The following is a 16,535-nucleotide window of genomic DNA, read 5'->3' as shown; positions in this document are numbered from 1 at the left end:
ATGCTTTTCATATAGGAGATGCGCATTAAGCGCGGACACGCGAACGGTTGCTGTTTACGGTGTTTATGCAAGACATTCGTCTGCGCGTCCGAGTTGAACGTGCTTCTTGTGTATCCAGCTTGTAGCAAAAATAAAATTTTATGCATCTAAAGCTGACTGCCGCACGAGCGCGAGGTCCCTCTTTCCCAGCGCGCGCACACTTCTCTCTCTGCGTTCAGCGCGCGGCTGAAAGGAGCTGCGCTTTCAGTTAAAACACTGATATGTTGCTTCTCTAATTTTACATATAAGTATAGCTGAAATCACAGCACAGCTATTGTCTTCAAGCTATTCTGTAGCCTATTTGATTTTTATCAGACGACGGCACGATTATATATTTTTGTGCAGATTAACTTCTCGGAAGGGAGAGCTGGTTAGTCTTAATGGGTCGCGTTTCAGTCACTATTTCATATTCATCCCGTTGTCTGACAACAAACAGTCAAATGTATCAATGAAAACAGTTTTGAGAATTTAGCTGCATCAAAATACAGTATGTGGCACAGAGAGGCAAAACAAATGTAATAATAAATATTACATGTACATTTTGCATGTTCAGAAGTGAGCTGCCCTGTCATGCGAAAATGCAAACAGGTTTGTGTAAAGTGCTCAGTGCAAAGAAAGAGAAGTAATAGGAAGCTAGTATTTCTGATTTTTTTTTTTTCATGTGTCTAATAGACATGAACAAGTTCTTTGAAAAACATCTATGACCTATGAAACATGTCTACTCTTCATGCTCTGTTAACTGGTTTCACTAATAATAAACATTTATTGCATAAATTAATTTTTGCATTACAAAAATGCCTTAAAAGAAAGTGTTACAGGTGTGCATATTGACACAGAACAATGAGTTTTAAGATATGTCAGAGCAAGATATTTTCAGTTGAGACAGCTCAATCATGCGTTTTAGTCTGGGACTATCTTAAGCCTTGTCTGTGAAACCATGGGGAAAATATTCATTTAAGGTACATTTAGAACAGATAAAAATGTGCAATTAAGTTGCGATTATTCACAAGTTAACTCATGACAATCATGCCATTAATTGTGATTATATATTTTAATTGATTGACAGCCCTAAGTTAAAATGACTAAAATAAAATGTAGGCTTACGCTGGTAACTCACATTTTCATTTTACCTGATAAAGTACCATTTATGAGCTGAGCTGTTTTGTTTAGAGCTGTTACCGGGGAAAACCACTATATTTCTGACTCCAAAAGCACCTCCTACTGGCAGAGAATGAATGTGCATTTTTAATAATCCGGTCTGCAGTTTTTGTTCAGACCAATGCGAATATTCACTCACATAAATCTGTTTTAAATAATATAATAATTTATACTTCTGACTCATCCCAGAAATATAAAGTTTCAGTTGTGAGGTGCATGTACAGTTCTCTCTCCACCTTCAATACCATGACTTAGGTGCCCTTGAGCAAGGCATCGAACCCCCAACTGCTCCCCGGGCGCCGCAGCATAAAAATGGCTGCCCACTGCTCCGGGTGTGTGTTCACAGTGTGTGTGTGTGTTCACTGCTCTGTGTGTGTGCACTTCGGATGGGTTAAATGCAGAGCACGAATTCTGAGTATGGGTCACCATACTTGGCTGAATGTCACGTCACTTTCACTTTCACTTTCACTTTTTATCATTTTATAATTTATTTTGTTTTATGTTAAAACTAAAAAAACTGTAAATCAATTGCTATTTCGTGGTCTACAACATGAAATAATAAAAGTATCTGCTAAATGAATAAATGTAAATTAAAGAATCCCATTAGAACATGTACATAAAAAATGTAGAAACATTGGACACAACAATGTGGCACCATTGTGCAGCAGCAAGCATCACAACAAAAAAGGACCTCGAGGGTTGATCTAGGTAAATGTGTGCAAATGTATAGGGCCCCATTCCTATATTTGCCTGGGGCCCCCAATTCACTAAATCCGCCCCTGTTAAAAGAACTTCTCTATACAGCTGGGTTCGTCAACCATAACTCCTTCCAGGACAGCCAGAAACCTAGGAGTTGTGATGGATCATCAGTTAAGCTTCACCGACCATATTGCTACAACCACCCGGTCCTGCAGATTTGCCTTATACAACATTAGGAAGATTAGACCATTCCTGTCAGAGCAAGCCACCCAACTTCTTGTCCAAGCTCTTGTTCTCTCCAGACTGGACTATTGTAATGCTCTCCTGGCGGGCCTTCCTGCATGTACTATCAAGCCTCTGCAAACTGATCCAGAATGCAGCAGCGAGGGTTGTCTTCAATGAGCCGAAAACAGCCCATGTTACTCCTCTCCTCATCAGGTTACACTGGCTACCAGTAGCCGCTCGCATCAAATTCAAGGTACTGATGCTTGCCTACAAAACGACCACTGGCACGGCGCCAACATATCTAAACTCATTAGCTCAATCTTATGCGTCCTCCAGAAGTTTGCACTCCGCAAGTGAACGACGTCTTGTGGTGCCATCCCAAAGATGTTCAAAATCACTCTCACGGACTTTTTCCTGGACTGCTCCCAGCTGGTGGAATGACCTCCCGATCTCAATTCGAACAGCTGAGTCTTTTACTCATTTTCAAAAAACATCTAAAGACTCATATTTTTCGCCTGCACTTAACCAACTAATATTAGTACTTACCTTTTCTTTTTCTTGTCTATCATATTGAAAAAAAAAAACAAAAAAAAAAAAAAACCCTGGCTACTTGTTCTGTACTAGACTAACTGAGACTTGTCATAGCACTTGTATACTGTTGTTGTTCTCTCGTTGATCTGATTGTTTCTACTGTTCTCATTTGTAAGTCGCTTGTCTGCTAAATGATTAAATGTAAATGTAAATGTAAAAGTTGTTGCTACTTTATATCAGGGTTTCTCAAACCGAGGTTTGTGAAGAACCTGTATGGGGGCTACTTAATTAAATCATAAAAATGTAAAATTAAAGGGGGAAAAAACATTTAAAATTAAAACATTGAAAAGAAAACACCTAAACACACACACACACACACACACACACACAAAGAAGGAAAAAAAAAAAGGAGAAAAAATTTTACAGGCATGTTATTGTGATCACTAACTGATATCAGACAAATATGGAGATCATTAAATTAATAGTGAAATTATTTAAATATTATTTAAATATTAACTCAGAGGTAAGCATTTCATATTTGACATGTAATTTGACATGTAAAAAAAAAAGATTTTAGGAACCACTGCCATGCACACCCAATTCACTATACAGCTAGAAAATATCTATAATGCAGTATGAAGGCTGCACTGAATGAATTCCCACATCTCTGCCAAAGAGGAGACATGTGGTGCTAAACATTTCATACAAGTAAAAACTGCACGTGTCAAAGCATAAACAACCACACTGTCAGACCTTTGATTTCTATTATTAAACACAAAGTACGCAAATGCAGCAGCTCTCTGGTACACCCAGTGTCCAAATTTGCTCACTTGTTAAATATTAACTTCAGGATCAGACATACAAGGAGTACTACTACAGCTTGGTACAGTAAACAGTTTATTTCCATTTCAAACATAAAGAGTAACAAATAACAACAGAAATAGGAAAGCAAAATCAATGACAAAAACAGTTCCCTTGCTTTGTCAGGTTTGATTCAGCTCACAACACACGAAAAAACACAACTTGACATAGACAAAACACAATGGCAGAAAGATAGGAATGTGATGCCACAAACCTCCACAAGGAGAAACTGAGATGAGCTACCATTCCACAGAAACAAAACACATTCCAACATTATAAAGAGGAGACTTTTCCCTAGTGATTCTGACGTCATCGAGAGCCATTCATTCCACTCTCAGGAAATAAAACTATGATACTGAGTGGAAGCTTTAGCCCCCCTCAGTGAATCACCAGTCGGTGAGGCTAAGTAAGCTTTTATGCTTTCGTCACAGGACTACTGTAATGAGAGACATGAGATGCACCCGCTAAGTGGACAGGCGATGGCTCTCAGGTGACTATTAGTGGACACGATACTAAATCTTAGACTTCACTCAAACATAAAAGAAAGACATGATGTTTAAGCTTATAAACTATGGACAGAGTCTCCCAGCAACATCTGTGCATAGAGTTGGGATTCCTAACCTATACAAAATCAATGTACAAAGTCACAACACACTGAAAACATTACCATTCATCAACCAAATACTCAACCAAATACTCAACATACTCCACATTTTAAACACCAAGACGACGTCTTCCCTGGGAAAAGACGCAGTGGCCAACCTGGCCATGCTATGAGATGAGGTCCTGCGTGTCAGAACCAGCTTTGGTGAAATGCTAGGACGAGTCGTCATTGGCGTCTGGAGCAGTGCCATTACTGGCCAGTAGAGGCGCTTGTGGTGATATGGAGATCTTGTATGGCAGAGCATCTTTGGTGAGCATCTTTTTGGTGGCAGTGACGAGACGGGAGTAATTGTCCCGGTTGTACTCGGAGCTGTGTGGCTGCGTGCGCAGTAGTGGGGGGTTGTCCCGGCTGATGCGTGAGAGGAAGAGAGGAGGACGCCGCTGCCGCTCTCCATCTTTAAGCGAGTCTGGCAGTGGCTTGTGTTTGCTCTCTGGCAGCAGCATGATGCACAGGACTGAGAGAACGGCGAAGGAGGCAAAGATCACATGATGCAGGAAATAGCCGCCGTTATTCTGCAGCTCCATTAGAGAGGAAGCAGCCATCCCCACGCAGCCTGCAGCCATGATCAGACCCAGTGTACCACCGCTGAGAGACACACAGTTAACACTCAGCATGGAATAATTATGGTTTTTAAAATGTTCTTTGAAAGAAGACTCTTCATTTATTTGATCAAACATACAGTAACACAGTAATATTTTGAAATATTATTACAATTTAAAAGTTTTTAATATTTTTTTATTTTAACATTTTAAAATTAATTTTTTTCTTGTGATGTTGAAGTGGAATTTTCAGCAGACTTTACTTCAGTTTTCAGCGTCACAAGATCCTTCAGAAATCATTCCAACTCGGTGCTCAATTTTGATGTTAATTACTTAATAACCTTTAATTATTAGTAATGGTTCTCATTATTATCAATGTTAAAAACTGCTTAATAATTTTGCAGAAATGTGATAAATTTTTTTCTGGATTCTTTGATGAAAAGTAATAAGAACATTTCTTTGAAATAGAAGCCTTTTGTAACATCATGCATTTCACTTTTGATCAATTTAATATTTCCTTGCAGAATAAAAGTCTTACCTAATCATTTCAATAGTGGTGTGTCAAGTTTCCACAAACAATATTAAGTAGCAAAAATGTTTTCTCAACACTGATAATTAAAAATGTTTCTTGAACACCAAATCGTCATATTAGGATGATTTCTGAAGAATCATGTGACACTGAAGACCGGAGTATGGCTTCTGAATATTTAGCTTTGCCATCACAGGAATAAACTACATTTTTAAATATTCTAAAATAAAAAAGTTATGATACACTGTAATAATATTTCACAATATTATTGTTTTTACTGTAATTTTGATCCAATAAATGCAGCCTTTGTGAGCATAACATTCTCAAAAACATACAAACAAACAATCTTAATCAGTTCTTTTGAACTTTTGACAGCCAATGCAGGTTTTATCATTTTATTGTACTATTTTGCAACACTGTGAATCTACTCTCTGTAACTCTGTATTTGTTTTGTCATATTTATCTGATAATGTTTTTAACTTACCTGCCACGGGACTCTTGAACATTTCTTTTTAATACAATATGGAGTTTACATGCTAAAATCATTTTTATACATCAGATAGTTCTGGTCCTTAATATTATTTGCTATGCTGTATTCAAAGCTTTTGTAAGACACTCCTCATACAATCCCTGTGACCTCATTATATTAGTATTACTGCAGTATCACTACACTTCTGTGGCTTGAAAACCATTCTGCTAAACACTGCTTGAGAACTACATTGCTTGGCAGAAGAATGAATAAATAAATACATGGTTTTTTGTTGCCGTTTTTATTTTATGAAACCTCACAAACCAGGTTTCAGTGTCTACCCAGGTAGGTTTGAGTTCAGTTTAAGCAAACTCTGGATTTTCAGGTTGGTTTTTATTTGGTTGTCTATCATCATAAACCAACCTGAGACTAAGATACTGCAAACCAAAACTAAATTCTATACATTATATCAATGCCTTACACTTTGAAAATTAATGTTAAACTTAATTTAAATAAATATATAAATTATACATACATTAATACAAACTTTAGAATATATAAAGCTTTTAAAATTGCCAAACTTTCACGTGTTCTTCTAAGCTCTTTTTGAACCCATGTAATTAATTAAATTCTCGTGCATTAACAGAGAACGTTTATAGTGAGCGTTGCAAACCTGATCTCAGTTGGGTTGGATTTTTTGGTTTCACAGACCTGCTGTGAAACTCAAGATTTTGTTTAACTAGCTTTGTGTAACATGCCACAGATGTATGTAGTAACTGATTACCGGACAACAGTTGGCATGACTTCACTGCCAAAGAACACACTGAGCATGGCCAAAGCCTGAGACGAGAGGAGACCCACTACAGACAGAACCAGAACAAGCCCTCCGTGCAGGTCTGAAAGAAGACAATCGAGAATGAGACTCAGTAAAACAAAAACGAACCAAAAATCATTGGACAGATCCAAAGGCTTTCCACATGTTCACTGAGCTTGTTGTGATTGCCTTTTCAATAAAGCATGCATGCCATAGTTTCTTTGATTTTGAGTCTAGTTTCACCACCTAACTTCTGGAACAGCACATGTCTTTGTGTCACGCTTGAAGAGGAGCTTACATTGTGTGAGAGCCAGCAGCAGCAGTGAAGACAGACCCGTGACAATGGCTGCCAGCAGCAGCATCCCCCTGCGGCCAAAGCGGTCCACAGACACACACAAGAAGATGCAGGCCAGAGCTCCAGTCAGCACACGCAGAAAATAGCTGAAGTAGAAGTGTGGCGAGTAGATATGCAGGTTACGCGTGAAGCAGTACTGGATTCCTGTGCCAATGAAGCTGAGGACGACAAGGAACACATTTTTATTTGAATCAAAATGAAATGATAACACTTTACAATAAGGCTCCATTACTTAACTTTGGTTAATGCATTAACTGTCAATGAGAAATACATTTGTTACGGTATTAATTCATCTTTATTAATGTTAGATAATAAAAAGTTCAAGTCCATTAAGTATTATTAACCCATAAAACTATCAGTTTTAATTATGTATTAGTAAATGCTGAAATTAAACTAGAATAAGATTTATACATTTATTATTAGAAGTATACCCACTTGCATAGCATTTACATTAAATGCAAGATCAAAACGAGCATTTCCCAAATAATAGAATGCTGAAAATGTGCTATATTTTTGCTTTTTCGGTTAATATTCTGCCCACAAAATGCAGGAGTTTGTGCCGATTCACTTATTTCCAATTGTTTAAAAACAGGGATGAATGCTGGGATGCTGGGTTCCACAGCCATTTTTTAATATTACATACTTAAATGTGTAATAGAAGTTTGTGATTGGCTCGCAGCTACATTCTCTAGTGTAACTTACAGAGTGAAGCCCAAGATGAGGCAGTTCTTCCAGATGACTCTGGTGTGACGCAACTCGACAACATGATGATACTCTGGCTGGATGTCTTCAGGGAATACCTCATCTATCTCTACAGAAAAAAGACAGAGGGAATGTAAAGTAGAGGGTTAAAGAGTGAAGGCTTTTCCAGGAACACCTGACCAGCACATTCCAAACGAAACATTCTCTGGGAGGGACGGGCTCAATTCTTTCAGATTAAACACTCTAAATGGCTCTATTCACTATCCACGATGGGCCTTGATTTGCTGTAATGTAATTCAGCCAGTGAGCTGGGTATCATTACTGCATGCCATAAATATCTCTGACCATCTCTCAAATGCCACCCTCAGGCCATGGTTTCTTAAAACTACATTCTGGTGATAAAGCTGCATTGATTGTTGGGTAGTAATCTCCCATGAAGTCCATTTATTATAAAAAATAAGTTTTATTTTTTAAGTCGAGTCCAGCCCGGGGTGGTCACATGTGGTTGCTGCAAGACCAAGGTACGCTCCTTCGTAGAATCTGCCTTCCGCACCGTTCTCAAGCCGCCCGCCTCTGCTCATTCAAGCTAGCCGCGGCTCACTCTAGGCCTCCAGCCTCTGCTCACTCTAGGCCCTGGTGTGTGACGCTGTTTTGTTGAGAAAGCGAAACTACTTTGTTTTTGCCTTCCAAATGAAAACACGACTAGAAATCATGTTTATATCATGTTTATAATGGGTTTTATGTTTATGTCTCGTCGCTCCGGCCGGACAAAGCATCACAATATGTTAAGAGGCGTAACATTTCCAACACACACTTGAGGCATTCGGCCAAACACAACGCGCTGGATAGCTGGCCAATCACAGCACACCTCCCTTTTCAGAACGATGAGCCTTGTAAAAATCGACTCGTTTCAGAAGGCGGGGCATACAGGAGAAACAATAATGTACATTATGTGGAAAATTATGTGTTTTCTTAACCTTAAACTGAATAAACACATTTCATTAGACCAAATACACAAAATAATGTTCATTTTAGCAGCATCATATGACCCCTCTAAGAAATGTGGTCAAGTGCAAATGCCGCCAGTGTGAGTTTTAGGACAGGCCCTATGGTTTGTTAGGATAGCACAATATTTGGCTGAGATACAACCATTTGCAAATCTGGAATCTGAGGGTGAAATAATTAAAACTTTTACTGATTAAAGCACTTCTTAGGTCAGTAGCTGATGTGTGTAAGGCAGAGATTTTTACCTGACAGCAGTGTTTCAGCGGGGTAGAGCTCATCACTAACACACATGCCATTTTGTGCTGAAAAAGACTGGAGACATTTCTTTGCTTGACGAATCTGAGATGTGGCCATGAGCCAACGAGGAGATTCTGGGAAAACTGAAGCACAGCTGTTGCCACATTCGCAACACACACACACAGACACACATGTTACAAACACGTTATTATAGATGCCTGGTCTTAAATTATTCATCTGTCTTAACATTGGTAATCCTATGGGCTTGATGTAAATATTCTAATGGCTTTTTGAGCGAAAGAACTATCCACTAAATAATCTGTAAAAGGCATACTCATGTTTACATCTCACATGTCATAAGGGAAGAATAACTTTATCATTGGGTGCACCGTAACCTGAACTCAGCAGCTATCCAGCGGATCTAACGGTTATTACAAATCATTAAATACGATGATCTTAGTACCGACTCATTTTTAGCCAAATCTTTGCAGTGAACTGAAACGTGTGCAAAGGATTGTGAGCGACTGGAGGACATGAAGATGACAGCATTTATCTGACTCACCACCAATAGGAAAGTAGTAGCAGCAGGGGCAGTGTGGCAACAGCCTGAAGTACAGGCCAATCACGGCAGAGCACGGCAAACCCTGGCAACAGGAGCTCTGCAAACACAGCAAAGAAGCCACTGACCATGGACACCATAAGTCTGTGAGGAGGGTCACACCATTCCAGTCCTAAACCATATAGAAAAACAAAGAGGAATAATATGAGAGACAAAATTGTGAAAGTTAATGTATGAATTTGGTATTTCAAGGGAAGTATTAAAGAGAATTATTGGTGAGAGTGACCTTAACTCTAGCAAAAAGTCAGTCTCTTCCTACAGACTCCTACATAACAGGAAGTCCCCGTGTCCTCTATCCAATTATTGTTCCTAAAGTCTTGCAGCACAAAAGACCAATGAAACTACTCTTCACTCTTTCGAAATTGTCCACCTTGGATAATAACATATTTTAATACAAATTTAGGAAGTACATCACACATACATCCAGTTTTTGGATACATTTTACTGAATTTATCATTCTTATGATCTTTTGATATTTTATAAAAACAGTAGACAAATATCAGTTGTGAATTTATATACTACTGGAATAGCAAGGATTTTTTTTATGTTGTTGAAAAAGATGCTCACCAAGACTGCATTTATTTGATTAAAATACAGTAGAAAAAGCGATATTGTGAAATATTATTACAATTTAAAAATATTAAATATTCCTGCAAAGCTGAAATTTTAGCCATTACTCCAGTCTTCGGTCTCACACGATCCTTCAGAAATCATTCTGATTTGGTGCTCAAGTATTATCATTTATTATTGGTGCTCACTTATTGATAATGGTTCTTATCATCAATGTTGAAACCGTTTTTGCTGTTTTTGATAGAAATATCTTTACTGTCACTTCTGACCAATTTAAATGTGTCTTTAATGAATAATCTGAATTCTTGCTGGTGTATCACAATGTAAGCAGCAAACCAGCTACCATTAGAATCATTTCTGAAGGCTCATGTTACACTGAAGACTTTAATAATAGCTGCTAAAAATTCAGCTTTGCATCACAGAAATAAATTACAACATAAAATATATTAAAACAGAAAACAGTTCTTTTAAACAGTAATAACATTTCACAATATTATTCATATTTACTGTATTTTTGATCAAATAAATGCAGCCTTGGTGAGCATTTTTGCCAGTAGTTTACATTTCTTTATTAAAACTAAATAAAGTGAAGGAAAACCATCCAGTGGCCAGTTTACATGGAAACTCTTTCAACACTCTTATTCTAAAATTTGGACAATAGTAATGACAAAGAATGAGTAGGTGTACATCCAGCTTCCTCCAGTTCCTAAAGGGGCTTGCGTGTTGGAAAAAGCGCTCTGGCTAACAGTCAACATGCACATAAACCCTCATGTAACAATCACAGGAAGTGTGGGACAAAAACACGGACCTCTTCACAATGGAAAGAACAAAGTAGATCTTGTCCGTTCTTCAGAATACTTCATGTCTACTCTCTCACTTGTGCAATGATAAGACAAAATAAAAGGACGGTAGACAAAACACCCTGAACTTTCCTCAATTGATTACACAGAAAGTGATGTAACAGAGACAGTTCTAAGGTTTTGAACAGTCTGTTCGTGAGATAGAAACGGAATGCTGTGCACTGCTGTTCCCCGTCAATCCCTTCACCCCTCCCCTGCAGATGGAGAAACCCATGGAACATTCCAGAAAGCCTCCTGTTGCTACTCGAAACCCAACATCAAGCAATAACAAAGACACTCCTTATCAAAAGTGCACTATTGAGCAAGTCTGAAGGATCAATCTCGCAAAAACATATAAACAGACACAAACACACACTACAGTCAAATGTCTACTCTACATCTTTAGTATAGCTACTGTCCACCTTTAGAATAATTTGCTGCACAACTGTTGGCTGCTTTTTCTTCACTTTACTTAGTTTTATAATGAAATTAGCATGTATGGACATTTTATATTTGGCTACCGTATTAAATTTTTTCATTTAAACCAAACTTTGGGTGAAAGTGTGAAAGTGTGTGTTTGTAAATAATGTAATAACATTTAATATATATATATATATATATATATATATATATATATATATATATATATATATATATATATATATATATATATATATATATATATATATATATATATATATATATATATATATATATATATGTGTATGTTGTGGAAACTGAAGCCAGATGGATTTTCAAAAGAAAGAATGAGCATTTTCTGTGATCTATTGTGCTGCGAGGACATGAGGACTTTCTGCTGTGTTGGGGATTGTAGGAAGAGACTGAGCTTTTTATAACCTTATGGTGGTTCAAAAACTTGTATAGGTTCTGGGTTAAGTAACTTGTATATTTAGAGAGTCTGAAATAGTCCTTTGAAACCAAGTGTTTTTGCCAGGCCAAATCTATTCAATGTCCCTAGCTAAACATGTACCTTGCAAAACCACTTGTGTATAGCAGACATCCTTTTGTGTCTTATCAGTTGCATACTTAAACAGAGGTCAAATGATGGAGAGTACTTGCGTGCAATGTAAGATGACAAAAACACTCCGGCTAATGTTGAGCCTTGGCAGAGTCGAAAAAATGGGAACGCAGAAGGACTGTTAGAAAGACAAGACATGATTCCCAGCAAGCCAGAGAGAAGCACTGACAGCAGCAGAACACACCGACGACCCAACCTGAGACAACACACAAACACAAAGAACCTCAGCATGTCTGACGTGCTCAAACAAGAACGGTGCATAACGTTTCTCTGAAATGATCAAGACAACAATTTGAACAGATTACATTTGGCAAACGTTAGTTGCAGTTATTCTGCTAGGGCACCTGTGAACTTGAGGAGAACTGACTGACTTGATTCACCAATAATCACCTTGACACAAGTGATTTAAAAGTTTATTACGAAAACTTTCTAGCATCACTCATTTGCAGAAATCACTCGGTTTGACATTTTGCATCTAATGCAGTTCAGCTTGTGCATTTAAACATTTTAGAAAACAATTAATACAATACAAAGTAATAATAATTTAAGGAAACTCACCAGTCACATATAGTGCCAAGGAGTATATAGCCCAGGGTCCAGCCTGTCATAAAACATATGTGCTGGAGTGGAATCTTCCAGTAGTTGGCACACACTAAGTCCCACTGTCAGCATACAGAGGAAAGAGACACACTTCAGTCAGACTGTCTTATAAAAATAATTCTGGGGAAAGCAAGCCAAACCTCTGCAAACTGGCATGAGTTGTTTTTCCCCAGCAGGGTAGTATGGTAAATATGTCACCATACAAATCTTGGAAAATGGTAGCTGGTTTGTTGCTCATTCAAGGTTGTTTTCCAGCCCGAGCTGATCAACTATATTGAATAGTGTAAATAAATAACCAGCAATAATAATGAAAAAAACAAACAAACCAGAAGCCATGTAAAACCAGCTATAACCATCAGAAGATGTCTGAGTTGGATATTATGGTAGGGTAATCTACAGTAAACAGTCTAAAAATATGTTTTTATCTTTCAAAGTGCACACCATCATGTATCACTATGCTGATGTTAATCAAACGTATCTGAAAACTGAAATCAGTTTAATATTTAAATGCTCTGGTATTTAAATTTGTACATTTTCTTGCTAACACAAAACACCCAAGAAATCTGAGGTAGGCTGAGGATTTGTAAATGCTGCTTTCTTTCTATAATAAAATCAACTTCTATTATTACATTACAGCTAATGTGAAGCCATGCTACTCCAGTCTTACAAACTTTCAGATGTATCTTCCTAAAAAATTCCACGTAAAAAGCTTTTTTTTTTTCCTAAACATGGAAAAGGAAATATACTGCTAGTCAAGGTCTCACAAAAAGCTCCAGCTATGTACCTCCTGTGGAACAGGAACCCAACAAGGACTTATTCACCACTGCTCCCTGGGCTTTTAATGACGGGGATGAGGATCACAGCGTTTTCTAATCCCTGATAAACATTATATGATCTCATGACTTCACTGTAATGTAATCACAATATTCTTAACCATATGGTTGGTCAACACTAACAAAAAGAAACAAGCTGTTCTTTCGAACATGTACAGCCCATATGTGACCCTGGACCGCAATACCAGTCATAAGGGTCAGTTTTGGGAAATTGAGATTAATACATCATCTGACAGCTGAATAAATAAGCTTTCCATTGATGTATGGTTTGTTAGGATAGGACAATATTTGGCCGAGATACAACTGCACTAGTCAACATTTGATGTGGATCAAAACCTTTCATCAAAGTTGTCCTTAAACCTAAAACCAAAACGCATTCTTGTCTCAGGACAACTTTGATTAACTTTTTTGATGCACTTCAAATCTCGACTAATATATTTGAAAATCTGGAATCTGAGAGGGCAAAGAATCTATCAAAATATTAAGAAAATTGCCTTTAAAGTCGTCCAAATGAAGTTCTTAGCAATGCACATTACTAACCAAACATTAAATTTTGATATATTTACAGTAGGAAATTTACAGAATATCGTTACTTAAAGTCCTAATGATTTTTAGCATAAAATAATCTTGACTTTTACAATGTATTTTTTGCTATTGCTATCCAGGGTCACATATGGTAGGCTTTTATCTGTATCCTTTTGATACATGGATTATTACTAGACCATGATGGTCACAGCTAATTTAGATGGATAAGCCTAGCAGATTTTATATGAATTATAATAATTATTTACATTTGGGAGGGTCATGGAAGCACACACGTTTACTTATCTATAATGGGGGCAATTACATTTTTTTTTATATACAGCTAGTTATAAATGCTATAATCTAACCCACACCCCAACAGAAAAATAAAATAAAAATAGCATTTTTACAAATGTTTAAAATAATATGAAATATCTTGATTTTTTTTTTAACAAACGATGACGTCACGAAACTATGGTTTTGGGGGATTTCGTCAGGTTTATCTCACTTCTGAGAACAAATGTGCCCCCAAAACGAGATACTATTGCCCAAAACAGTAGTCACAGTCTCTCTCTCTCACACACACACACTCACTCACACACAAACACACACACACACAGTTTTATCAGGGCTCTACCACCTGTCACTTTTTGCATACTTCCCTAAAATTAAAAATCTATAAATTAATAAACATACCAATTAATGCATAAAAAGCGAAAATAGCATATAATAACACACTCGACTATTTGAAACACACCTACTACAAAGCAAGCGATTTCAGACAAGTCGTGTCTGAATACTTGAGTGTACTGCTTGCATTGCTCCGTTAGCATACTAACCTCGGTCACTAAATTGTTCTGGAGCCCCGCGGGTTTGCCGTACTCCCATCCTCTAGTGCACGGCACCACGTCTCTCGGCACGCTCTCCGTGTAGTTGCTCATATTCAGCGGGTACTTGTAAAGTTCGCAGTGACTGAACCCAGAGCCCTTCAGCCACGGGACGGTGAGGTTGAGGTACGCTTGCCTGGAGAGGTTTCCGAGAAGAGAAGACGGTGGTAGTAACGCCAGATCGGGTTTGCAGTGGTAAGACTCGGGAATGAGCGTGAAGAAAACATCGCTGAAGAGATTCAACGAAACCGCAAAGTTTGGAAACCAGCTGAAAAGCGTTATGATCCTGTTGTATCGCCCATATCCACCGATCTGAGGGTAGATTTTAGTTTCAAACTCCATGACTAGAATCCTTATCGACGGAAACAGCTGTTTCTCACAGACATTGCACCCTGAAGTGCTGAGGAATGAACTGACGGAGGGCTGTCCACAAACACTGACTGATACCAAGTAACACATGGAAGTTTGATTCATTTGAGCCAATCGGTTCATTCGGGCGATTCATGTGAACGAGTCTGTTAAATAGATCCGACTCACTGATTCTTTTGAGTTTCACTGAAAAGTGTTCTTTGGCTGATGATACACGGGGCAACTTTTTGAGCAATTTTGCTTGGGCACTTTCCCATTGAGAATGGGTAACAGATTTCTATCTGGATATTTTAGATCAGAGTTGAATGAGTTAGTGACACAGTTAAGATGCAGTGTTCTAGAAATCACCGATTTGGAATGAGCAACTTCTCTTGCTGTGGCTGCTATTGGCCTTCTTCCGGACAACCTGCTTTCAGAGGCTTTCGGTCACTTCAGAACGGCTCAACATCTTGCAAAGCTGTGAAAACCGGAAAGTTAGGCTGCCAGTTAAATAGGGTTCATCAGATAATTAAGGAAATTAGGTATCTGAGAGTTCTCCAGTGTTCTTTTCCTAAATATGGTTCAAAAACTGTGCTTTTACTCCTGTTATGATAACTTCAAATAGGACTGAGCAGTGACCTCGAAATAAAGGAAATTGCAGGTCATTCTCTATTTTTGATCTCCACTTTATTTCAATACATCGTTATCCTGTCCAAAAGCCCATGGAGTGAAAAAGAAAAAAAAAGTGACGTGACATACAGCCAAGTATGGTGACCCACACTCAGAATTCGTGCTCTGCTTTTAACCCATCCAAAGTGCACACACACAGCAGTGAACACACACACACCGTGAACACACACCCGGAGCAGTGGGCAGCCATTTATGCTGCGGTTCGGTGCCTTGCTCAAGGGCACCTCAGTCGTGGTGTTGCTGGCCCGAGACTCGAACCCACAACCTTAGGGTTAGGAGTCAAACCACTAGCCCATGACTTCCCCGCAACAACATTATAGATAACATCTGAAGTAACAGTTAATTTACATACATATAAGTGCTATCAAACGATTAATCACATCCAAAATAAAAGTTTTTGTTTACATAATATATGTGTGTCTACTGTGTATATTTACATTTAGTAAATGCTTTTATCCAAAGAGACTTACAAATGAGGACAATAGAAGCAATCAAAATCAACAAAAGAGCAATGATATACAAGTGCTATAACTAGCCCAACATACTACACGTACAGGGTTTTATATGTATACACACACACACACACACATATATATATATATATATATATATATATATATATATATACAATATAAAGAAAACAAGTAGATAGAATAGATAAAGTATAGAGAAGGCTAGTGTGAGGCATTTTTTTGTCAAAGAAAACAAGCAGTTCTAAAACGAATAGAGAGTGCAAGTGTTAGAGTGTCAAGTGTTTTTTC

General features: G+C 37.9%; 1 protein-coding gene across 1 annotated transcript; it reads right to left on the bottom strand.

Moving 5' to 3' along the window:
* Window positions 1–3,536: 3,536 nt before the first annotated feature.
* On the bottom strand, window positions 3,537–15,206 carry slc22a31 (solute carrier family 22 member 31). The gene is made up of 9 exons (XM_019115751.2): window positions 14,689–15,206; window positions 12,453–12,556; window positions 11,936–12,090; window positions 9,390–9,558; window positions 8,836–8,981; window positions 7,586–7,694; window positions 6,827–7,041; window positions 6,499–6,610; window positions 3,537–4,762 (listed from the first exon to the last, which is right to left on the bottom strand). Exons 1-9 carry the CDS (start codon window positions 15,193–15,195, stop codon window positions 4,330–4,332), a joined length of 1,950 nt encoding a protein of 649 aa, XP_018971296.2. The 5' UTR covers window positions 15,196–15,206; the 3' UTR covers window positions 3,537–4,329.
* Between the last annotated feature and the right edge of the window lie 1,329 nt (window positions 15,207–16,535).

This window comes from Cyprinus carpio, chromosome B7 (assembly GCF_018340385.1).
Source record: "Cyprinus carpio isolate SPL01 chromosome B7, ASM1834038v1, whole genome shotgun sequence".
Taxonomy (NCBI): domain Eukaryota; kingdom Metazoa; phylum Chordata; class Actinopteri; order Cypriniformes; family Cyprinidae; genus Cyprinus; species Cyprinus carpio.
This window is presented reverse-complemented; position numbering and strand designations above follow the sequence as displayed.

Bases quoted from the DNA above. Each gene is read 5' to 3' on its own strand.
- slc22a31 (XM_019115751.2), bottom strand. From the start codon at position 15,195: ATGTGTTACTTGGTATCAGTCAGTGTTTGTGGACAGCCCTCCGTCAGT. The intron at 12,091-12,452 runs GTGAGTTTCCTT...GTGTTGTCTCAG, and splicing joins CTTGGCACTATATGTGACTG to GTTGGGTCGTCGGTGTGTTC. The intron at 4,763-6,498 runs GTAATCAGTTAC...TGTGTCTCTCAG, and splicing joins GTCATGCCAACTGTTGTCCG to CGGTGGTACACTGGGTCTGA.